Source organism: Sapajus apella, unplaced genomic scaffold (assembly GCF_009761245.1).
Source record: "Sapajus apella isolate SASKATOON/1434 unplaced genomic scaffold, GSC_monkey_1.0 scaffold1, whole genome shotgun sequence".
In the NCBI taxonomy this organism is placed as follows: domain Eukaryota; kingdom Metazoa; phylum Chordata; class Mammalia; order Primates; family Cebidae; genus Sapajus; species Sapajus apella.
Window position 1 is genome coordinate 82,930,738 of NW_022436941.1, and position 26,132 is coordinate 82,956,869.

The following is a 26,132-nucleotide window of genomic DNA, read 5'->3' on the forward strand; positions in this document are numbered from 1 at the left end:
TTCCTGAAAACTTAAAAGCCACACACTATAGGGGGATAGTTAGTAAGTCCCTAAAACCTCGATCTTTATCCACATTTCTTAAAAATCGGGCCAAAAGCAGTGGTGAAGTTAGCATGAAAACCAGATTCTTGGAGAAAAGAGGGATTAAAGAACTTCAGCTACTTTAAAATTCTGCAAACCGTTTGTAGACTTTTCTGTTTTCTCTTCTATGATTATGTCCACTAAGAAATCTGGGGTTTCAATATAAGAAATGTTTATTTCTAATCCCATGCTCTGCTTCTATATTCCCAACTGCTATACAAACACCCATGTAAATTCTCAGTCACCTGAAACTCAACATGGCTTTTTGACATTCTATCCAAGTAAGCCCAGCATAGCCCCAACTCACACCTCCTGTACCAGCGTAATTACTAATAGCACCCTCTTTAACTCTGACAATATCCCAATTTGGATGATAAATAATATCACTACATTATCTAAAAAAATGACATTTCTCTCTCTTGTTCCTCATTTCTGACCAACTTTCTCTTTCACATAGATTAATGGTTAATGAGTTACTCATTTAAATTCCAGCTTAGGAGTTTGTTTCTTCTGTGTTCTCTCCCCTTTTTAATCAATTATTGCAGATCATTTACTCAATATGTCTTAGTCCTTTTGTTTCTTTACCTCTGCCACCACTCTGGTCCAAAGGTTCATCAAATCAAACCTAGATTATGAGAACTAGCACCCTGACACCTAGATTACTACAACTACCATCCTAACTGTTCTCATTTCAATTTCCCTCCTAATTTGTTCGACTTGCTGCTGCCAGATGACTCTTCCCAAACATGCTTTCACAGGTTACTTAAAGTCCCTGTAGGTACTCTGAAATCAGTTTTGTAGTTTATACCAAATTTCAGTTTATTTTCCCCCCAATGAAACAGAATGGAAAATAACAATACATCACGGTAGAAGTGTGTTGTTTAAAGAAAATTTTATTTCTCAAGCACACACACATAAGTATACTGGACATGTTGTAAACCCTATTGTTTGCTAAAGGTAACAATAAAAGTGGAAAATACTGAGGCTCAGAACTGAATACCCAATTTAGCAATCAAGTTAATAAACTTCTCTCACATCTATAAGTATCCACACAAATCTTTTGTTTTAGCAAAACTAAGAACTCCAAATACATGTTAATTCTTGATTCTAAAGCCCCTCCTGTTTCCTGAAATACCATTCCTTCCTTTCAGCCATGAAAATAAAAAGGTAACTCCCACTCTGATTCCAATCCTTTGGAGCTTGTCCCACTTACGTTCCTCCACAAAGCCTTAAACAACAACCATCTAGTCCAGAATCATCTCAAATTTCCCTGAACTAGAATTATCAGAAGTTATATTACAGCACTGGGCCATATACTGCTTCCTGTACACTTTCTGTTCTATGTATATATGTAAATATATTCCTTAAGTTTAGAAATTATCACCATTTACTAAGGGCTTAGCATATGCCAATCACTGTACTAAATCCTTTAAATACTGAACCTTCAATTCATAACAATTTTCTGTCTCCATTTTAAACAAGAAACAGAGGTTTAAGGAGGTACAGGGACTTGCCAAGACTAAACAAGTAGGAGCTAAAATCTAGGAGTATCTAGGTCTAAAGTCCTCATGGAGGGCAAATCATATTGGAACTTATTTTATATCCTTATCATTTCAATGATAAGGATATAAATCATTGAAATCATGAGCATCACTCATATTACTGAAAATATAGGAACTCTTAAGTGTTGATAAAGTATTCTTTTTAAATGTATCAAGAAACAGCCTAATAAGAGGATTACCTAGAATTTAACTGGAACGAGACAGGTAACCAATGATAAAGATATTCTGTAAACTTTGAAGGACTCCAGGCAAACTTTGAAAAATTCCTTTTTGCCAATTTGCTTACTGAAAAGATATTAAGATTGAGAGAGCCAAACATAGCAATTATCTAGAACAGCTTTTGTAGTATTTTATAAATACTAACATAATGATCTCTTACATTTAGAATACATGGTTCATTTTGGCAAGCAGTTTCAAAAAATTAACAGGCTAAGTATTTTTGCATTATGAACCATAAAGGTGGAAGGAGAAACACATAAATGTGAATCTTCCCACTTCAGAAAAGGCCTGTACGTAGTTATCTTACATACAATTACAGAACTAACTTTAAGAGAAAAGGTATGTGCTTCTTAAATTTACGAACAATTTAAATAACCAATAAGGTAAAAATTAATTTTCCTTTAATTCAGGAAAATTTGATTCATTGTTGAAAAGAACACATTACTGACCAGAAGTATCACACTATTAAAATTAGCAATTTATTAAGTAACTAGTACATTTATTTCATCATTTCAGAAATTCTAGAAATAATTTTGATAAAACCAATAATAACATTTACTCAAAATACTGTGAAATTTTTACATTCTTTGGAAAACATGGGTACTATATTGGAACATGTATTTCTTCTGGTTATACTGAAAAAATGTAATACTACTTAACTGCTAACAAATAAAAGATGCACTCACCAGTCTTTCTCAAAGCCTGTTTAATAATACACACTTTCCCATTTACTCAGCTTTTCATTTGAACAAACATTATGAAAATGGATTTTTTAAAGCTAATATCAAGTGATAAAAGATGTATCAAAGCAACTGCTGCCTTATGTCAAGTTCTGTTTGAGCTAATAGCAGATACTTCAACAATAGGAGGACTGGAAAAGATGAATAGGTTTCTCTATTGCTCCTTTAAAAATTAGTCAAGCTGGCCAGCACAGTGGCTCATGCCTGTAATCCCAGCACTCTGGGAGGTCAAGGGGGCAGATCACTTGAGCCTGGAAGTTCAAGACAAACCTTAACAACATGGCAAAACCTTGTCTTTACAAAAAATGATTAAAAAAAAAAATTAGCCAGGTGTGGTGGCACATACCTGTAGTCACAGCTACTTGGGAGGCTGAGGTGGGAGGATCACTTGAGCCCAGGAGGTCAAGGCTTCAGTGAACTAAGATTACATCACTGCACTCCAGCACAGGAAACAGAGCAAGACCCTGTCTCCAAAAAACCAAGCAGAGCATGGCTCATGCCTGTAATCCCAGCACTTCGGGGGGCTGAGGCAGGCAGATCACCTGAGGTCAGGACTTCAAGACCAGCCTGGCCAACACGGTGAAGCCCTGTCTCTACTAAAAATAACAACAAAAACAAAAATTAGCTGGGCGTGGCGACAGGTACCTATAATCCCAACTACTAAAGAGGCTGAGGCAGGGGAATCGCTTGAACCCATGTAGGCAGAGGCAGCAGTGAGTAAGTTAAAAAAATTCCTCAAGCCATAAAAATAAAGGGAAAGGCCGGGCGCGGTGGCTCAAGCCTGTAATCCCAGCACTTTGGGAGGCCGAGTCGGGTGGATCACGAGGTCAAGAGATCGAGACCATCCTGGTCAACAAGGTGAAACCCCGTCTCTACTAAAAATACAAAAAACATTAGCTGGGCATGGTGGCGCGTGCCTGTAATCCCAGCTACTCAGGAGGCTGAGGCAGGAGAATTGCTTGAACCCAGGAGGCGGAGGTTGCGGTGAGCCGAGATCGCGCCATTGCACTCCAGCCTGGGTAACATGAGTGAAACTCCGTCCCCCCCAAAAAAAAAAATAAAAAAAATAAAATAAATAAAATAAAATAAAGGGAAAAATTATTAAAGTATTTCAAACTCACAATGATTAAATTATTTGCATGCTCAAATATATAAGTAGGTGTGTGTGTGTGAATGTACTGAGATTTTTAAAGCTCCAACAGGCAACAAACACATGTATTTTGCTGTATTTCTAACATCAACAATAGGAAAAAGGACTATGACAAATAGGCTTGAATTATACTAACGTACAAAGTAAACCTACTGTTTCTACATATAAGGTGACTATGAAGAAGCTACATGTTTTAATTTTTGAGAAAATGACTTTAGGTACTCCGTATTTCTATTAAAGTTGTGAAATTACTTAAGAATGATCACTTATTTTTGCTTTTAAGAAAATAAAATATACCTGACATGACTATTTTTTAGCCCATATACTTTAAGTACACCAAAGAACAAACTGCTGTCTCATGTCAAATTATGTTTAAACCAATAGCTGAAAAATCTATTTGCAAGAGGTATCGAGAAGCAGTGCCATATAGTAGTTAAAAGCATAAACTCTGAAATCAGACTGCCTGAGTTCAAAAGCAGGATTTTCCATTTAACAACAACATAGCTCTGGACAAATTTTTTAACCTCTGCATGCCTTATTTATAAAATGGAGATAATGGCCAGGCTCGATGGCTCATGCCTGTAATCCCAACACTGGGAGGCTGAAGTGGGCAGATTGATCACTCGAGGTCAGGAGTTCAAGATCAGGCTGACCAACATGGAGAAACCCGTCTCTGCTAAAATACAAAATATTAGCTGAGCGAGGCGGCATATGTCTGTAATCCCAGCTACTCGGGAGGCTGAGGCAGAATTGCTTAAACCTGGGAAGCAGAGGTTGCGGTGAGCTGAGATTGTGCCATTGCACTCCAACCTGGGCAACAAGAGCAAAACTCCATCTCAAAAAATAAATAAATAAATAAAATATATAATGGGGATAATAATAATTATTGTAATTAATATTTGAGACTTAGTGAACATTCAGTAAATACTAGTTATTACAAATATTGATAAGTTACCTATAAATTCTTTAATGATAGTAAAACTACCTGGAAAAAATCCTAGAGGAAAGAAGTTCCATGTCAGTCTTAATAAAAGAAATACACTTAGAAACACAGGTACACAAACAGGTACTACATCTTTTCAATCAGTCAAACTGTGTAATATTCAAAGTGAAATGTTCCCCTTCATACACTCAAGGATGGCTATCAACCAAAAGGGCAGCTACCAAGTGCTAGCTAGAATGTAAAGAAATGAGAAGCCTCATATACTGCTGGTGGGGATGTAAAATGGTGCAAATGCTAAAGAAAACAATCTGGTAGTTCCTGAAAAGGTTATACATAGAATTACTCTATGACACAGCAATTCCATTCCTAGGTATACAGTCAGGAGAAAAGAAAACACATATTCATGTAAAACCTTGTAAAAAAAAAAAAAAAAATGTTCACAGCAGCATTATTCACAACAGCCAAAACATGGAAACAATCCAAATGTCCATCCAGTGATGAACAGATAAAGTGTGGCATATCCATACAATGAAATATTATTCAGCAATGAAAAGGGATGAAGTACTGATAGACGTTGCAACATGGATAAAGCTTGAAAACATCAGGCTAACTGAAAAAAAAAAGCCAGATACAAAAGGGTACACATTATATGAGTCTGTTTACATGAAATGTTCACAACAGACAAATCCACAGAGACAGAAAACAAATTAGTTGTTGTCTAGGGCTTGGGATGTGGGTGGTCTTGTGAAGAAAGAAGAGTGACTGTTAATAGGTATGAAGTTTCTTTCTGGATTGATGAAATGTTCTAAAATTGATTGTGGTGATGGTGACAAAACTCTATGAATACATTAAAAACCACGGAAATGAGTGACTTGCATGGTATGTGAATTATAGCTCAATAAGTCTACTAGAAAAGTTAATTTAAAAAACGCAATGAAAGGTGATATAACTTTACACTTACAAGGTAACAAATCCAGAAATGTCAAGTAAATGGACTGAAAACTCTGTATTAAAGGAACCAGATGCTGTCATTAAAATATTACCGCCTACAACCTGGCAACCTGATTATGTTCTTTCCACACACACAGTACAAGGAAAGAAAAACAGCATGTGTTATATCTGGCACAATTAAAGAAAATAAAAATACAAATTTTCAGCCTTAATTTTCCTTTCATGAAGAACTAAAGAGTTTTCCTAGTGTTGATCTCTAAAATTGAAAATAAGACACCGTATGATTACTATGAATATGTACAGACAAGCTTTGTCTTCATGCATATAAAAATATATAAAGATATGCACACCTTTATCTATTTTGCTTCAGCATACCAAGCTTCATTATGACTATATCTCAAATTCTCCACAAAGTTTCCAAGTCTAAGACGTTAAGACACACAGTCTGTTTCATAGATGTTGACCTAAGCATGTCTTAACATGTTTTTAAGTAGCTTTTTTTTTTTTTTTTTTTTTGGGAGATAGAGTCTCATTCTGTCACCAGCCTAGAGTATAGTGATGCGATCTCAGCTCACTGCAATCTCCACCTCTTGGGTTCAAGCGTTTCTCCTGCCTCAGTCTCCCCAGCAGCTGGGACTACAGGAGTGCGACACCATGCCCAGCTAATTTTTTGTATATTTAGTAGAGGTGGAATTTCACCATGTTGGCCAGAATGGTCATGGTCTCTTGACCTAGTGATCCACCTGCCTTGGCCTCCCAAAGTGCTGGGATTACAGGTGTGAGCCACTGCGCCCAGCCTGAAGTTGCTCATTTTAAGTAGCTAATGAGCTGGCAATGAATTTTGTGGGTTTTTTTTTTTCTTGAGATGGAGTTTCGCTCTTGTTGCCCAGGTTGGAGTGCAATGGCATGATCTTGGCTCAATACAACCTCTGCCTCCCGGTTCAGGTGATTCTCCTGCCTCAGCCTCCTGAGTAGTTGGGATCACAGGCAACCACCACCACACCCAGCAAATTTTTTGTATTTTTAGTAGGTGGGATTTCACCATGTTGGCCAGGCTGGTCTTGAACTCCTGACCTCAGGTGATCCACCTGCCTCGGCCTCCCAAAGTGCTGGGATTATGGGAGTAAGCCACGCGCCTGGCCTAATTTTGTGTTTTTAATTAAAGTTTCCTGTCTTATTAACACTTTTCTCTACATGGATAAGAATTAAAAAGCAACCAGGCCAAAATTCCTTGAGTCTGTTCCTTCAAAACAAAAATAAAATCCTAGACCATCCAAAGCAAAAATACTAAGCAAGTAAAATAAAAGTCTAATCTACAATAAAGCTTAAAATGTGTCCTTTATAATTAGGATATTTATAATCAATAGGGTAAACTGTAAAGGTAGACTGTTGAATTAACTTATTAAGCTATCTGGGCTTGCAAAGGTAGAGGAAGCTCATTGCCTGCCCAAAACACTTGATATCAATCATGTGCCCTATTTCCTGTTCTGACAGGTAAAGATCAACTTGTGCAATGGAAGGGTAAAATAAAGAGATTTCTTAAAGCTGGAGGACAAAGTAAACGTTTCTGCCCTCTCTGGAGATCTTCATACCCTGTCCATTACATGAGTTGCTCTCTACCTATTAGGTGAAGTGGGATACAAGATATTAGTATTTGAGCAGTTACATCCTTCTATCTTCCCAAGCCCAGGTAGTTTCAGTATATTCACTCATTTTACTTACCTCATTTCAGGAGGTAAAATTCATTTACCTCATTTCAGGAGGTAAAATGAAATGGCTCCTGAAGCATATTTCTGGAATTCTTGGTAAAGGCATAGAATCTCAATGCAGTTACCTTAAGTAATTGTTTTCCAATTGTTGGGCTCATCTTTTCATCTACCATAAGAATTACAATTCCTCTATCATCCATTCCTCTCCTTCCAGCACGACCAGACATCTGAATGTATTCACCAGAAGAAATCTGAACGAACACAGTTAAAATTCAGAGTTTAGGAAAAAAACTGGTTAAAAAACATATTCTTAAAATTTCTCTTACTGTTAAACTTTTAAGTACAAGTGATAAACCCTAAGAAAGGAAACGTGATTAAAAATAACATGAAGTTTTAGAAGAGTTAAAGTCAAAGCATAAAAATGCAAAACACATGAGAATAATGTTACAAACCCGTATCACACTGACATAACAAAACTAAATTTTAGACTTATTATCATTTTGGATCTATAATTTATGCTTTTAATCTAAATTTAAAGCCTACAAATCAGGCTTTAAAAAATTTTGGCTTTTCACAGTAAGCCAATTACTGTTAATTATGCTTTCAAATATATGACAGCTACTGGGAAATATTGGCTAATTCACTGGCATTAAAAAAATATCTTTGAGCTAGATATTCTGGAAAACAGTAAAATCTAAGAATGCAAACAGTGACCCAAACTCAACCAAATATCAATTCTGACTTGAATATAATTAACTTTCTGAATCTGCAAAATTAGATGACTATAATTCATGCTTTTTGAAAAAGCAAAATTCTCTATTTTCTTGGTATGTATGCTTGGAGTTTGGTAGAGTCCATTTGTCACTAAGAACAACCTAATAGAAGAAGGTTAGTAAGCCTCCTACATACAGGCTTTCAGAGCACCGCTGAACCCTTTCAACACTGGGCAAATTTTTTCCATAAGTGCATATATATTTTTCTCCTGTGGAAAGGATCCAGGTTCTTTTTTAAAAAATATAACTAAAAAAGAGTTAAAAACTACTATAGGTCATGCTGATGCCTAAGGATGCTGGTGGCAGTCCCAGCTCAGACATGGTTAGCAGAGCTGCTGAGACACTGAAAGCCCACTGCCTGTGAAATGCTTCAGGGACACTGCCTACAGAGCAGGTCCCACCAGCCTCACCAGAGAGGATGCCCTTATGTCCATGATAGGCTGTGGGAAAAGCAACGTCCTTCCCAAGCCATCCAACGATGTCCAGCTGGATCTGGGCAAGAAGAAATTACAGCTGGGCCAGGCATGGTGGCTCACTCCTGTAATCCTAGTACTTTGGGAGGCCGAGGAAGGTAGATCATGAGGTCAGGAGTTCAAGGCCAGCCTGGTCAATATGGTGTAACCCCATCTCTACTAAAAATACAAAAATTAACTGGGCATGGTGGCACACGCCTGTAGTCCCAGCTACTCTGGAGGCTGAGGCAGGAGAATCACTTGAATTGAACCCAGGAGGCGAAAGTTGCAGTGAGCCAAGATAGTGCCACCGCACTGCAGCCTGGGCAACAGAGTGAGATTCTGTCTCAAAAAAACAAAGCAAAAAGAGAAGAAGGTACAGCTATTAATCACAGAGGCAGACAGGTTTCCAGCAGCCAGTCAATATGCACAGTGCCCCCAATACTGGCCACACAGAGCCTTCCTCATGACCACATAGCCAGGGTGAATAAATACAAGGCCAAGTTCAACCAATATATAACAGTTGAGTATGACATGAAGACCGCAACTGGCCAAAAGAGATTCAGCCAAGTAGTATGATGGAGCACTGAGCCACTTGGCAGCATATGCCATCAAGATAATTGAGACCAAGTACCAGGAGGTCTAGGTGGTGTGGGAGTCTGAGCTGTGTGTGCTGCACCAGGTGCGTCATGCCAACATCATCCAGCTGGTGGAGGTGTTTGAGATGCAGGATCATGTACAGATGTTGATACAACTGGTCCCTGTTAGCATGGAGTTATTCAACCACATCATCACCAAGGGTTCCTTCACTGAGCATGATGCCACGTGAATGCTGCAGATGGTGCTAGATCATTCGGTATCTGCATGCACTGGACCTCAGGCCTAAGAATCTGCTCTGCCAACACCAAGGCACTGATTCCAAGATCATCATCGCTGACTTCAATCTGGCCAGTGCCCGCAAGAACAGCAGCAACTACAAATGCCTGATGAAGACCACCTGTGGCAAGCCAGAGTACCCTGCCCCAGAGGTTCTGGCCTGCAAGCCCTACACCATTCAGTGCATGTATGGGTGCCAGGCATCATCGTCTACATCCAGCTGAGTAGCACTATGCCCTTTGGGGATAACAATCACACCTCAGAAGCAAGTACAGTTACTCAGAGGAGCCCTGGCTACCCAGTATGTCCAAACTGGCTAAGGATTTCACTGACTGCCTGCTGACAGTGGACCCTGGAGCTCATGACTATACTGCAGGCCCTGAGACACCTGTGGGTGGTAAGCATGGCAGCCTCTTCATCCATGAAGAATCTGTACCATTTCATCTCCCAAAAACTCCTCAGTGTGCCTCCTCACACTGCCAGAGCACCAAATATGTCTGGTCCACATGTTAAAGCCACTCAACAGGACGCAAGCTGAGTCACATGCAAAAGCGTGAGCTGCAGAAACTCAAACCTGTGCTACCAGCAACAGTACGGTGGCTGATCCACCTGGCTGTGATACAGACAATGGTATGATCTGAGCCTGGCCGTTCACTGCTGTGCCATCTAGGCCTGTTACCCTCTCTGGAAATGGGTCTGTATTATACAGCAAGCTAAAGGTGAAGATGTCTGATCCTACTTCCTTCTCCGTGCCTTCAGCAGCGCTGCTCCTCATCATGGGCCTGGGCCCATGTGACAGAGCAGAGGTGGCACAAGGGGCTGTCTATGCCCTTGTCTGTGACTCCCTGAATGAGCAATCTGGCCTGGCACTAATATCCATTTTGGTGGGAAACTGCTCTGATAGGAGTTAGGGGAAGGACAGAACCTGGCCTTCACTGTCTCCCTAACCCTTTGACTCTTCCCCAGAACAAAGGGTCCTGCAGTGCTGGCTTAAGAGTGTACTACAGCCTCAGGACCCTTTGGGACAGTCACTTCTAGAAGCAACCCCCATTTCTCCACAGAGCCTTCCTCTCTGACTCTCTACATTCCAAAGCATCTTGATCCTTAAGATTATGATCCAGTGGGAGGCTCAGGTAAACACAAAGCTTATGCCTTAACTGGACCCTTAGCCCCTGGCTAGATCCAAAGAGCCCCCTACCTCCCATCCAAGACCCTTCTTCCTTCATGGTGCTGCCCCACAAAGACATTTCCTGGCCCCAGGATTCGCAAGACCTCTGGTGGTAGGGGCATGGCATGGACCTTAACTCTTCTAGATGGTGTGGCCATGCTGGTGGCAGGGTTGCCCCAGGCTCCAAACAATCTCTGATTATGAGAGGGTCCCTGGCCCACCAGCCACCACCCTCACTGCCTTCTTTGCAGAGCCCACCATTATCTCCCCTTCCCTCTTGGATATCCACTCCATTTCCCAGGTGCCTCTATCCCAACTGTGGAAGGTTAAAGGGAGTCCCACTGCTGCTACCTGGAGAATGGGGCCTTTGAGGGCCAAAGCAGAGGGCAGGGGGTTTACCATTAGGATTCCATTATAAGCCCTTGTTCAATCCTTTGATATGGGCCATAGACCTTTCCCATCACACTCTGCTGCTCTTCTACAGTGGCATGAAGGTGCTACCTGGCACCTGGCATAGGTATAGGCAACATGGGAGTGATCACTGCATATCCGTCATACACACCCATTGTGTATACCCACTGTCCTCCACAAGGAGGCAGGAAGAAAAGAGCTGCTGCATTAGGGAGGGCCCCAGCCTGCTTAACTCTCTCCTTCTCTTAAGCTTCTAGGCATCTCTTCCGGAAACTTAACCATATTGTGTGAAATGTCTCTGAACCCTGGGTGACTGGGGCATTGGCCTTCTCATAGCTGCCCTTGCCCAATCCACCCCGTGCCTGCTTTCTTTCATGGCATTAGCCTTCCAGTCTGGACCCTGATGAGTCCGACTAGAGGGAGCCCCTGTGGGAGATGAGTGGGGTTGGGTGACTGATTTCCACCAGAAATCCTCCTCAAATCTCATGGAACCTTCCCCCACCACAAAGCAGGCTGGAACCCAAGCTCCCTCTCTCTACAGCTGCCTTCAGTGGGTAGGAAAAGGGCTAGGGCCCTGCCTTAGCCAGGCTGCAGGGTCCCTGCTAGCATAGAGGGTTTGGTTTCCACTCAGCAGCTCCACTCAGCTTCTCCCAGGTGCAGCCTTGGGCCAGGCCCTCTTGTTTCTGCATGTGCCACCTCCAGTGGGAAACCAAAGAGACCACTCTACCAAGTCAACCGTGCCTTATGCATACCCCTATTCCATCCTCACTGCCCCGTGGGGAGGATGCAGTGGAAAGCTGACCCCATGGCCTCAGATTCCCCAAGTATCGCTGGGGGCCTGAAGCCCAGGGTTGTCCCTCATCCTGAGGGTAGAACAGAGGGGGTTTAGAGATTTGAGCCTTTCATAGTCCCACCTGGGCATTCATGTCATGGACTGTGTATGAAGAATGTGTAGTTATTTACTCTGTGTACTGAGATTATAAATGTATCCCTGTATTTAATAAACAGGCTGCGCTCCTCAGGGAAGGTTGCCCATGTTCCAGAAGAAGAGGGGAGAACAATTATGCTACAGGAAGATGCTACCTAGCATCGAAAGCAGACCTGCCAACCTGGGAGCAAGAACGACATCAGAAAAGACAACTATAAAAAAACCCAACCCCTATAAAAATCAAAAAAGAATGTTTCAAAAAGGCAGTCAAATAAAATCTCAATAGGGCCCAGGGCGTCATTGTATTATGATACATCATAATTTTAAAATTTCACAATTATGATCTTGAAGCATGGAGAAAAGTCTGTTTTAAGTCCAGTTATCCATTTACCCTTACCCCAAGATCCACGTACCACCTACAAAGGACAAGGGATGCCAAAGAACAAGTAAAGTCACAAAAGACTTAGTTACTTATATTCTTATGGCATCAATTTTATCCACAGAATTAAGTAATTTTAAACAAATAGATTGTGAAATACTAAAAACTGTACAATAGTTTAAAATATAAAATATGTGGAAAATCTTTAATTGGTTTACAATTAAAAATCATATTTGAATAACTGGCCCTCGTTCAACTTAAAAAAGCCATGTTACAGAAAACATTTAAGGTTACGTAGGCCAGGCGTGATGGCTCATGCCTGTAATCCCAGCACTTTGGGAGGCTGATCATGAGGTAAGGAGATTGAGATCATCCTGGCCAACACAGTGAAACCCTGTCTCTACTAAAATACAAAAAATTAGCCAGGTGTGCTGGTGCACACCTGTAGTCTCAGCTACTCAGGAGGCTGAGGCAGGGGAATCGCTTGAACCCAGGAGGCAGAGGTGGCAGTGAGCAGAGACTGCGCCACTGCACTCCAGACTGGCGACAGAGCAAGACTCCACCAAAAAAAAAAAAAAAGGTTATGTAAAATTTTCTGCACAATACTTACATTTTTTTTTGTATAGCATCCAATATGTTAAAATAAAATACATCATGAAAAATGTTTTGCCTTTATTTACAGTTTTAGCGAGTATACTTTTCAGCATTTTGATGATTTGTAATTACTTTCAGAAACTTCTCCAAGCAGAGAGAATCACCCATTTCAAAGATAAAAGGTTAAATAAAGGACTACTTCTGCTTTGGAAAAGACATGCATGCAAACCTGTTAAAACTTCTTTTTTAAATGTGAAGGGCAAAATAGATGCAATTACATTTACTGTAGTAGTGGTGCTTTAAATACCTTAAACGCTCAGAAATGAAAACTCTAGACAAGTAAAGTAAATGATTTAACGCATTCATAAATCACCTGCACACTTAACTCGCTATTATCAAACTCCTTCACTTAAAGGAATCTTTTTTTTGTGGAGGGGAGGTAGGAGTGAAGGAGTTAGGATAAAAATTTAAGGGAATGGAGGTTTGTTCAATTAATTAATTTATTTAGGGGGAGGGTCTCACTCTATCCTTAAGGCTGAAGTACAGTGGTGCAATTACTGCTCACTGAAGCCTTGACTTTCTGGGCTCAAGCGATCCTCCCACCTCGGCTTCCTAAATAGCTGGGACTACAGGTGCACATCACCACTCCCAGACGGTTTTGCATTTTTTGTAGATGGGGTCTTGCTATGTTGCCCAGGCTAGTCTCAAACTCCTGACCTTAAATCATCCTCCCACCTTGGCCTCCCAAAGTGCTGTGATTATAGGCATAAGCCACCACAAATGGCCAGGATTCAAGGTTTAACCTTGATCAACTTGTATTAGCTCAGGTTTAAGTTCTTAAGTAGATGGTACTTAAAATCTCAAAGATGGCCAGGTATGGTGGCTCACGCCTATAATCCCAGCACTTTGGAGGCTGAGGCAGGTAGATCACGAGGTCAGGAGATCAAGACCATCCTGGCTAGCATGGTGAAACCCCATCTCTACTAAAAATACAAAAAATTAGCTGGGTGTGGTGGCGTGTGCTTGTAGTCCCAGCTACTTGGGAGGCAAAGGCAGGAAAATCACTTGAACCCAAGAGGGGGAGGTTGCAGTGATCCAAGATCATGCCATTGCACTCCAGCCTGGGCGACAGAGTGAAACTCTGACTCAAAAAAAAAAAAAAAAAACTCAAAGACTACGGAAGCCAGTTATCTGTGGTATGACAAAGATAACAATTATTTCGATATATCAATTGCTTTACTTACCCATCGGAAATCCTTCCCATCAAATTTGCGGGCATTTGTAAATAAAACAGTTCTAGCTGGCATGTTAATTCCCATAGCAAAGGTCTCCGTGGCAAATAAGGCCTAAGTAAATAAGTAATTCTATAATTAAACATGTATTTTAAGCTGAAAATCTAGTTTCATAATTTTTAAGTAAATGTATCATTCATTTTTAAAATTATTTATTAAGGAGACCCTACAAAAAAAAAAAAAAAAACAAATATGCTATTCTCAAACATATTTCATTATTTTACATATAAAATTATTAATTAACATTTAATGTTCCTCATAGCCCAGAAATTTGCTAATTCAGGAAAAACAGACTTTCTTCAATTCTAAGAGTGGCAACTAGAGAGAATACACACTGGTCTTACGAACAAAGCTTTAGGCTATAGAATATTTTTCTAAACACAGACAAATTTCCTGGCCTTTGCAACTGATTATGTAGTGATTTTAAAGACCACTTCAGTATTAGATGATTTCTTAAGGAAGACTAGAATCAGTGACTCTTTATATTAACTTCTAAGACCAACAAAAATAGTGGTTTAGGCACAAAACGATATACGTATAGGTAGAGTCACTGAAGTACTAAATTCTCATTGTTAGAAAAGAAGTAAAGATATGTTAGTTCATCATTTTAATAGAATACTATTCATTCAATAAAAAGAATGAAGGATCAGACATGATGAAATGATACAACTTTTTTTGTTGTTTACAAAATGACTAATGCATTATTTGTACGTATACTAGTAGATATTTCTGGTAAGTGATGGGATGATCTTTCATTTTTTACTTTACATACAATTACTCTATTTGAATTTTACAATGAACAAGTATTGCTTGTACATTTTTTAAAAGATTCTTTAAAAAATGTGGGGCTCAGCAAAATACACAATCTAGAAGGGACGTACCAGGATCTAGGTATAAATATTGAGCAATTCTTAATCTAAATGACTTCAAATATGTTCTTTAAGTACATTTATCTTAAATATACTACTTATTGCTGAGATTCTCATGATAAATCTCACAAATGATTTTTAAAATTTTTAATAATTTGTAAACATAAAATAATGTATGAGGCTGGGCATGGTAGACTGTAATCCCAGCACTTTGGGAGGCTGAGGTTGGAGGATCACTGAAGGTCAGGAGTTCAAGACTAGCCTGGCCAACATGGTGAAATCTCCAACTCTACTAAAAAATAAAAAATAATAAGAAAACATAAAATCCTGTAGTCCCAGCTACTTGGGAGGCTGAGGCAAGAGACTAATTGCTTGAACCCAGGAGGCAGAGGAGCCATTGCACTCCAGCCTGGGTGACAGAGCAAGACTCTGCCTCAAAAAAAAAAAGTATGAGAGATTTATAAACGTATGATTACATTTCGATATTGTTTCTCATCTTTAATATCCCCTTTCTCAGTATAGATACCAGTATCATTTTAAAAAATTAAATCAATGCTCTTTGGTTTAAATTACAATATTCTAAAAACTCTCTTTCCTAAGTCTAACCAGCAATTTCCTTGTCTTCTCTAAACTAATCCTTTTATTCTGTATGTAGAAAGAAGTTTACTTATCAAATCAACCCCAGGTTTAGTAATTAAGCACACCTTCTGCAACACTCTGTGTTATCCAATAGTGTTACCACTACATTCTTTAAGAAAGGAAACAAATGATTTTTTTTAACCTATACTCCAAATTTTAATTTTAGTATAACATTAGTATGTAATGTTGTATATTTATAAATATATAAATAATAAATTTATAAATAATAAATTAAATAATGAACTTAATGAACTTAAATAATGAATTTATTAAATAATGAACTTGATTTTTTAATAAATTAAATAATGAACTTGATTTTTATATATGTTATACTAAAATTATTATATGTTCAAAATCAAGTTCATTATTATATTTAAGTCATTCCATTAAGCCTTGTTAAACACACACACACCAGTCTATAAACAATGTTCTCTATAATTTTCAAACTGTTCATACAATATAATTTTGGGGCATAAAAATAAAAAGAAAACCATACCTTTATCAATCCTTCAGAAAAGAGAATTTCTATAGTTTCTTTCAAAATAGGAAGTAAACCACCATGGTGAATACCAATCCCCCTCTTCAAAAGAGGAAGTACATGTTCTACCTGTGATTTTGGAATAACATTAATTTTATGATATGAGAAAAGGAATTTTAAAATGTTAATCAAGAAAAATAAATGAGTAAAGAATGCTTTCTCTCTAAAAAAAACAAAGTCTTTCCAGAATAAAGCAAAACTCAAACCTATATTCTCACAGATTATTAAATTCAATATAATTCTAGCCTAGCTCATATGAAAGGCATATTGTAAATATACTTTACAAATGCTTTGCTGCCTTAAGTTTTCCAGCATCACTTCATTGTCTCAAAAAAAAGTATATGCTATGGGGGAAGAGTTTTTGCCTGTAGAAAAGATACTGGCAACTAAAACTCCAAAAAAATACATCATTATAACCAAGATTTGGCATGAATATGTACTTAATCTAAAAATAAATCAATTATTGAAGAACTCTTTTCTCTAACAATCTATCAAATGCCATTAAATACTATTAGAAGTGTGCTATGATAACAAAGATATATGAAGTCATGGCTCAGCCCTTAGATACTAATAATTCAGCCATGAAGGAAATCTACAAAAAAGTTTATACATTACAAACCCTTTTAAAACAGCAAGAAACATGTTACCACAGTCTTATGGAAAATCCCTTACAAAATCAAAGCATTTATCTGTAAAGCAGAGTATAATCTCCCTTCACCCAACAAAACTTTCATACCACTCTAAAGCAGTATTTCTCAGCTTTGGATGCAGGGGAGATTCACCTGGGGAGCCTTTAAAAGATTCTGATGTCCAGGATGTACATCAGTCCAATTAAATTAGGATTTCTGGAAGTGGCACATAAGCATCAGCATATTTTAGAATTCTCAGGCAATTTCAACAGTCAAAGCAAAAATATAATGGATTAAAGCCTAAAGTAGGTGTGTTAAATTCCGCACTAAACACATGATTAAGTGTTCTCTCTTATTTTATGTGGTAGGCTTATGAATTTAAAAAGTTAATGATTTAAAACTAGCATTAAAAATTTTATAATATTGAGAACACTAGCAGTAATTTTCACACCATGCTAGCTCTCAGAGAAAAGTTCCTTCAGGCAGCAAACTTTCTTCTTACTGCCTTTTTGAAGTTTAAAGCATAAGTCAAAATATCATTTAAATGCATATCACAACATATATGCTGCAGTGTGTGAAAAGTGCAACAGAGTAGCAACTACTGAAAATTGAAAACTCACCTGAGGGAGTTTTTTATCTTCATCAGATAAGCAATCAATTGCATTACTGAATACTTCTTCAACCATCTTCTTTTCTTCATCTAGGAGAAAATTCAAGGTTACAGAAATATCAAAATGAGTCAGTGATACCAAACTTCACACATTACAAAGAATAAGAGTCTAAAGGCCAGGCATGGTGGCTCAAACTTATAATCCCAGCACTTAGAGAGGCCAAGGCAGGTGGCTGGCTTGAGGCCAGGAATTCGAGAACAGCCTGGGCAACATGGCGAAGCCCTGTCTCTACAAAAAATACAAAAAAATTTAGCCAGGCATTGTGGCACACAGCTGTAGTCCCAGCTACTTGAGAGGCTGAGACAGAAGGACCACCTGAGCCCAGGAGGTTGAGGCTGCAGTGAGCCATGATCACGCCACTACACTCCAGTTCCGGCAATACCCTGTCTTGGGGGGGTAAAATGTCTTTAAAGAGCAAAAAGTAAAGAGCTGGCATTTAAGATGGTCAAGGAGAAAGTAGATAAAAATTACTACATAATCAATATAATCTCTGCCTTTCAAAACATATCTAGTAGACTTAATTCATGAAAAAAAGTACTGTCTTACAAAAATAGTAACAATAACCACAACTGGTACTTTACATACAACATTTAAGTCTAACAATTACAGGACAAAGGAACTATTATTATCTACGTTTACTACTAAGTAAAGTGAAGCTTAGTTTTTAATAATTAGCACTTCTATTAACTGTGAGAATAACAATTCCAGAGCCCATGCTCTTTCTTAACCGCTGCACTGCCTTCTTGTACAGTCTATCAAACAATAGGTACTGAATAAATATTTGTTGAACTGAATAAATATCTGTTATATTAATCAGTATGCAACCCTAAAATTTTTAAGATTATTCGGCACTGGTAGGTAAGAGCAGAACAATTCCATCAAAAAAACACAAAATATTATTGGCTTTAGGAGGCTATGTTGGCTACCTGACATTTTTACTTTTATTCATGGAAAAGTAGGAATTAGCTTTAAAATGCACAGATAAAATGAACAAAACCTGCCTTGATAAAGAAAACAATACAACTGAAATTCAAATTTGGATGACTTAAGATATTATTTACTTTTCACTGTACTGAATTACCTATGTAAAAAGTAAGAGTTGAAAGACAATCAGGTTGGTATTCAACACACTGCAATTCTTGGCCAGTGGTGTGGTTTGAATGTGTCCCCCTAAAGTTAATGTGCTGACCCCTTAATCCACAATACAACAGTGCTGAGAGGTAGGGCCTTTAAAAGACAGAGCCTTCATGAATGGATTAATGCCTTTATCAAAGAAGTGGGTTAGTTATCACTGGTATGGGTTCCTGATAAAAAGATGAGTTTGGCCTCCTTCTCCCACTCTTTGCTCTTTCATGCTCTCTCCTTACTGTCTTCACCCATAGGATTCCATGACAAAAAATCCCTTCACCCATGGGATTCCACCACTAGATGTGGTGGGTCCCTCACCTGGGATTTCCAGCTTCTCTAACTACAAGAAATAAATTTCTGCCTTTCAAAAATTACCTAGTGATATGGTTTGGCTCTGTGTCCCCATCCAAAACTCATCTTATAGCTCCCATGATTCCCACGTGTTGTGGGAGGGAGGTGGTAGGAGATGACTGAATCACAGGGCATTTCTTTCCTGTGCTGTTCTCATGATAGTCACAACTAACTCTCACAAGATCTGATGCTTTTAAAAATGGGAGTTCTGCACAAGCTCTCTTTCTTTGCCTCTGCCACACAGTAAAATGTGACTTGCTCCTCCTTGCCTTCCACCATGATTGTGAGGCATCCCCAGCCAAGTGGAACTGTGTGAGTCCATTAAACCTCTTTTCTTTGTAAATTGCACAGTCTTGGGTATGTCTTTATCAGCAGCAGAAAAACAGACTAATACACCTAGTCTCAGCTATTCTGTCACAGAAACACGAAACAGACTAAGAAAGCCAGGTTGTGCTACTATCTTAACTGTGTGACTTTAAGTGAATTACTTTTGCAATTAATGTATAGGAGGTAATTTACCAATTTGCTAGAAGTTACCAATAATTTACCAATTTGCTAGAAGGTCTTCCTGGTTTAGACTTCAGTGAGAATGAAGCATGGTATTTTCTATAAAGAAGGTAGTCTAACAAAGCTATGAGACCTACCTGTAAGCGGTCAAATAGAGAACCACAATAACTGAGTTTACAGTAACAAAGTATAAGAAAGCATGATTCTAGTATTTTTCATAGGGTTCTCCGAATTTTAAAAAGAACAGTATACTCATATCTTTCAATAAAAGGTGAAGAAAGGAAAAAAAGTGTAAGTCAAGGGCCTTTAAAGCTTTTACAAATATACTGAGTACTGCTGTAAGTGTATGGTGAATGGCATATCCTAGTAATATATAACAGATAAAAATATTACTAGAAATATATTTTACACTCATTTTCACATAACATTAAAATGATGCCAAAATGATGTAGTACCTGTGTTGAAATCTAATTTGGTCATTTGAAGTGCATACGCTTCACAATCTTTCTTACTAAAACTGAAAATAATCACAGGTTGGAAATTTCTTTCCATAATCATCTTCACAATTTTGAACACATTTGATGGTCCTGCAAAAAGAGTAAACAACATACCAAAATTAACTCAAAATAGATCACAGATCTAAATTCAAAAGCTAAAATTATAAAACTTTTAAAAGAAAATATAGGAATAAATCTTCATGATCTTGGGTTAGACAAAGAATTCTTAGATATAACAACAAAAGCATAACCAACATAAGAAAAAAAAAATCCATGAACTGGACTTCATCAAAGTGAAAAAAACTCTGTGATTTCATGGACACCATCAATAAAGTAAAAAGACAACCCCAAACAGAATGGGGGGAGATATTTGCAAATCATCTATCTGATAAGGGTCCAATATCCAGAATATGTAAAGAACTATCATAATTCAACAACAAAAATAAAACAACATAATTTTAAAATAGAGAAAGGATATACAAATGGCCAATAAGCACATGAAAAAATGTTCAACATCATTAGCCACCAGGGAAATGCAAATTGAAATGACATTAAGATACCACTTCGCATCTGATAGGATGACTATAATCAGACAAACATATAATACTAAGTATTGTGGAAATATTATATGTGAAAAAATTTGGTCTATCAAATTATACTACCATCTTTCCAATCAGGAAATCAGGGCAAAATACAGAATCTGAGTTTCAATTACCCATTATCTAGCCCAGAGATGCTGTAATTACAGAAAGATTCCTCTGTTTCTATGGAGGAAGAGTATGGTGATACAAAGGATATAGAGAAAACAGAACCCTCAAATATTCCTAATGGGAATGTAAAATGGTACAGCCACTTTGGAAAATACAGCTAGTGCTTGACTTACAACCACGATTGGTTCCAACAGACTGGTCGTAACACGATTTGGTCGTAAGTTGAGTAGGCTATATGTACAGTACTGTGAAATGATGTTATAAAAATCCTTAAGTCATATTTTATCATAATTTTCTTTCATTATTGTTATATATCATAATTTTCTTTGTTCATTTTATGCCATTTGTATCATCTCTAAACCATTTTGTTTCTTATTTTTACATTCGTCAGGTTTAAGTAAAACACTGCATTACCAGTACAACTGGTTTAATATTTGCAAAACATACAAAATTACAAAATACAGGTGCATACAAAAATACAAAATACAGGTGTAAAAAATACCATAGGAAACATTTTCCCAATTGCAAAACATATCAAAATATATAAACATGTACGAAACATTTTACTGGCCGCTGGTGCTTGGCTGCGGATCGTTGACGTCATCATCTGAGGCAGCAGTTGGGGTTACTAGAGTTGGTTTTTTCATAAACATTGTGAGCTTTGTCTGAATTGTATGTTTCTTTTTGTCTTCACAAATTTCACGATACGGACGAAACACATCGTGTGCCATCCGTTCAATCCTTGCAAATCGTTCAATGTTTGGGTCCATCGCTTCGAAATGTATAAGAAGTTTATTCATTAAAGATAAACCATCTGATAATCCCTTAATGGTGAACTTTCTTTCTGGCTCCTCCTCTTCTTTCTCTGCTTCTCTTCTTTCTTCTTCCGCCACTCTTTCTTCTTCCAGTTTGATTAGCTCTTCATTTGTAAGTTCTCCGGATTCTTTGTCTAGCAACTCTTCGACATCTTCCATTTCACACTCCAAAGAAAGGTCTAGTAAGTTTTACTATTTTTTCCCGAATCGTTTCAAGTTCATGTTCACTGTCAAATCCGTCAAAATCATTAACATAGCGCTTAACACAATTTTTCCAGATGCCATTCATGCACTTTGTCGTCACAGCCTCCCAGGCGGTAGTGATATTCTTCATACACATCAAAATGTTGCAGTGTTTCCAAAAATCTCGCAATGTTAGTTCTGAGTCAGCTATATAGTGGATATTGCTTGAGTGAAGGTGGTTCAGAGATAGTTGGCCTTTAATGTAGCAATCAAACCTTGGTCCATAGGCTGGATGAGTGGAGTCATGTTTGGCGGAAGAAAAACAAATTTTACATCTGGATGGAGATCGCCTAGATGTGGTGGGTGTCCAGGCGCATTATCGAGTAGCAATAAAATCTTGAAAGGAATATCTTTCTCCAAACAATATTCTCGAACTTGAGGAATAAAACAGTTCATAAACCAGTCTTCAAACAATCCTTGTGTCATCCATGCTTTACGTTGAGAACGAAAATAGACGGGCAGTGTGTGCTTGTTAACATTCTTGAACGCACGCGGGTTGTCTGAGTGATAAATTAAGAACGGCTTCAGCTTAAACCCTGCGATGTTCCCGCCAAGCAGCAGAGTTAGTCTATCCTTAAATACTTTAAATCCCGGCATGCTTTTGGCCTCTTTGTGAATATAAGTGCGTGCTGGCATCTGTTTCCAAAATAGTCCAGTTTCATCAACATTGAAAATCTGTTCTGAGGCCAGGCGCGGTGGCTCAAGCCTGTAATCCCAGCACTTTGGGAGGCCGAGGTGGGTGGATCACGAGGTCAAGAGATCAAGACCATCCTGGTCAACACGGTGAAACCCCGTCTCTACTAAAAATACAAAAAATTAGCTGGGCATGGTGGCGCGTGCCTGTAGTCCCAGCTACTCAGGAGGCTGAGGCAGGAGAATTGCCTGAACCCAGGAGGCGGAGGTTGCGGTGAGCCGAGATCGCGCCATTGCACTCCAGCCTGGGTAACAAGAGGGAAACTCCGTCTCAAAAAAAAAAGAAAATCTGTTCTGCTAGATATCCCTCATCTGTAATTAATTCATCCAGACTATCAACAAACTTACATGCTCCTTCCTCATCCGCACTCGCTGCTTCTCCAGTCACTCGAACACTATGCATTTGCAATCTTTTCTTGAATCTCTGGAACCAGCCAGTGCTTGCTACAAATTCTTGACTGTAATCTTCTCCAGCACGCTCCTTCAGAGTCTGAAATAGACTTCTCACCTTCATCTGCATAGTAAAAAGCCTTAATGGTGTCCGTTTTTGAATTTGATCTTCCATCCAAATGGAATATAGCAATTTCTCCATTTCGTGGATGGGCCCGCTTTGTTGCTTTGTTATAACTGTTGATCGCATGGGTGCAGAACTTTTCACAGATCCACGAATTCTTTCTTTATCTTTCAAAATCGTCGACACAGTCGAGTGTGATAACTTCGTATCACGTGCGATCACATTCACTTTCTTTCCTCCTTCGTACTGCTTAATTACCTTCATTTTTGTGTCGAGATCAATGGCCTTTCTTTCCTTCTTGGCAGGCTGAGGCGTAGACAAAGACAATTTCCTTTTGGTAGACAACTTGGGAGGGGTTTGATGAAAAATATCCAATACGCAAAACACAAATTGCTGTGCCGAGTCTGGGATAACAGTTGAAATGGTGCATGCGGAGATGGTAGTGCTGCTGGAAGCTGGTCCGCACTGTTGTACGCCCAGGCTGGGCAACGTTTGAGCTGCCAGACGCGGAGCAGTCGTGTCTAGTGATTGTGGTCGTAAAGTCGAATGGTTGTAAGTTGATCAATACCTATACTTTGGCAGTTGCTCAGAAGGTTAAACATAGACTTTCCATATAGCCCCGTAATGCCATTCCTAGGTATATATCCAGAAGAAAACACCTTTTCACACAAAAGCTTGTATTAAATAGTACATGCATCAATGTTTATAGCAGCATTCCTAACAGTCTAAAACTGGAAACAACCCAAAAGTCCATCCAATGATGAATGGAGAAACAAAATGTGGTGTATCCATACAATGAAATGTTATTTAACCATGAAAAGGAATGAGTACGTATAGCATAAAATGAACGAACCAGCCAGGCGTAGTGGCTCACGCCTATAATCCCATTACTTGGGAGGCCAAGGTGGGCAGAATATTTCAGGTAAGGAGTTCTAGACCTGCCTGGCCAACACGGTGAAACCCCATCTCCACTAAAAATAAAAAATTATCCGGGTGTGATGGTAGACAGGACTATATTCCCAGCTGCTTGGGAGGCTGAGGCAGGAGAATCACTTGAACCCAGGAGGTGGAGGTTACAGTGGGCCAAGATTGCACCACTGCACTGCAGCCTAGGTGGCATAGTGAGACTCAGTTCTCAAAAAAATAAAATAATAAAATGAACAAACCTTGAAAACATTACATTAAGTGAAAGAAGCCAGTCACTCCAAACATACGAAATGTAGAGAAAAGGCAAAGCCACAGAGATGAAAAACAGGCTAGTAATTAGCTACGTCTGAAGGGTGAGAAGGGAAAGGTTGGGGGAAAATGGAAAATAACTGTTAATGTGTACAGCGTTTCTTTTTGGGTTCATGAAAATGTTTTGGAACTAGACAGTGGTGATGGTTGCACAACTCTGTAAGCATACTAAAGACTACTGAATTAATATACTTTAGGTGGGTGAATTCTATAGTATGTAAATTATACTCAATGTCATACCAAAAAGATTAGTATTTATCCAATTTTATTATATAACATCTAGATCTTTACATAACTTGTTGAGAAAAAAACTAAGACAAAAAATGTCAGAGTAATCTGAATATACAATTTACATGTAAAATTCTTTCGAAACAAAGTTCCAAATTACCTTTTGTTCCTCCTTTCCGCCCTTTCTGGTCTCCTTTGGCCAAATCACCTGCATCTCGAAGCACTTGCATTGCAGTATTAAAATTATCTTCTCTGAAGTCACCCTGGAATCACAAATTTTTTTCTGTGTAACTTCACTAATACTTAATCATAATTCAAACATTTTTCATACATAAGCCTTCCTCAAGTAAAAATAATTTGGTGTAATAATGAAAGCCACTAATATAGTTCAAACATGATCTGTGGTAAGAGCTATTAAAAGGTGAAAAAGTAGCAAAAAAAAAAAAAAAATGGAGAAAAGCAAAATATAAGATATCTGAAACATGTCCACAGCCCCTCTTCTCTAGGTATTTTTAAATAGTGGGAAAGGAGGGAAATCTGATTCATGCAAAAGAAAAACACAGCCTCAACTAACAAACACACACAAAAAATCAATTGATTGACTGATTAAAACTAAGAAAAACAAATGAATGCCTGACATTCTGCTCTATTTCAAAAAAAATTTTTAAAAAGGTATTAACAATAAACCATGACATTACAGATTTTAAAAGGACAATTACTCTCTTACATTTTCATCAACCACAAGATGCAGGCCATCTCCCCCTGCTGGAAAAATGTAGTGTTGCAATGGAGTGGGCCGATAATCTGTGTAAATTACATGACAGGGCTGTAAAAAGAAAGAAATAATTAAACATACAAAATTTTGTTTCTACAAAACAAAACTGTATCTTACTCCAACCTAAAAGATCTTAAGAAAATAAAGTAATAAATTCAACATTTCAAAAAGAAAACACTTCAAAAAAATTCACTAAAAGCCAGGGACGAGAAAAATGTGGAAAAATTAGGTTTGTGAAATTATACTATCATCTTCCCAACTTACTCATTCCCTAACCACGGCCAAATACGTGATCTGAGCATCAATTACCCATTACCTAGCCCTGGGGCGCTATAATTACTGAAAGATGTTTATTTTTCTATGGAGGAGGAGTACGGTGATAAGGATCCATCAGGTAAAATGGAACTTTTCTGCCCCACCCAAGCTTTTCAAAACCTGAAGCAGTAGGTCGCTCTAGCTCCTCAAGATCCACTGGGTTTCTATCCTACAGAAGTGATATGCGGCAATGTCACAAAAACACTATCAGAGAGCTTATAAACAGGTAAATTCATGAGAATAACAGTGTAAAGGAAAATTAAGGGCAGAAAAATGAAAGCAAGAATAAATTCAAATGCCTGTTACAAGCCTATACAGATGCCAAAATCAGACTAGAAGGGCAAAACAGAAACAGTCAGTAAAAAGATTGTATTTACATGAGAAAAATCAAATCAAATGCTCAAGAGACGTCTAGCTTTTCCTGGCACCAAGACATTAGGGGAAATTCTGTGTACTCACAGATAACTGAGTAAAGGCAGTAGTCTCTAAACCTGGCAGATCATCAGGATCAACCTGGGAAATTTTGAAAATTGGAGCGCTATTCCC

The 26,132-nt window shown here is 38.4% G+C and overlaps 1 protein-coding gene across 1 annotated transcript in view; it reads right to left on the minus strand.

Annotated features, from left to right (window-relative positions):
• Positions 1-26,132, minus strand: part of MTREX (Mtr4 exosome RNA helicase) — a 114,511-nt gene that overhangs the window by 55,270 nt on the left and 33,109 nt on the right. The window contains exons 9-15 of the mRNA XM_032280755.1: positions 25,224-25,322; positions 24,657-24,759; positions 20,016-20,147; positions 17,524-17,603; positions 16,233-16,343; positions 14,181-14,282; positions 7,481-7,606 (exon numbers count right to left, since the gene is read on the minus strand). Coding sequence (XP_032136646.1) covers positions 7,481-7,606; positions 14,181-14,282; positions 16,233-16,343; positions 17,524-17,603; positions 20,016-20,147; positions 24,657-24,759; positions 25,224-25,322 — 753 coding nt within the window. The remainder of the gene's footprint in view (positions 1-7,480; positions 7,607-14,180; positions 14,283-16,232; positions 16,344-17,523; positions 17,604-20,015; positions 20,148-24,656; positions 24,760-25,223; positions 25,323-26,132) is intronic.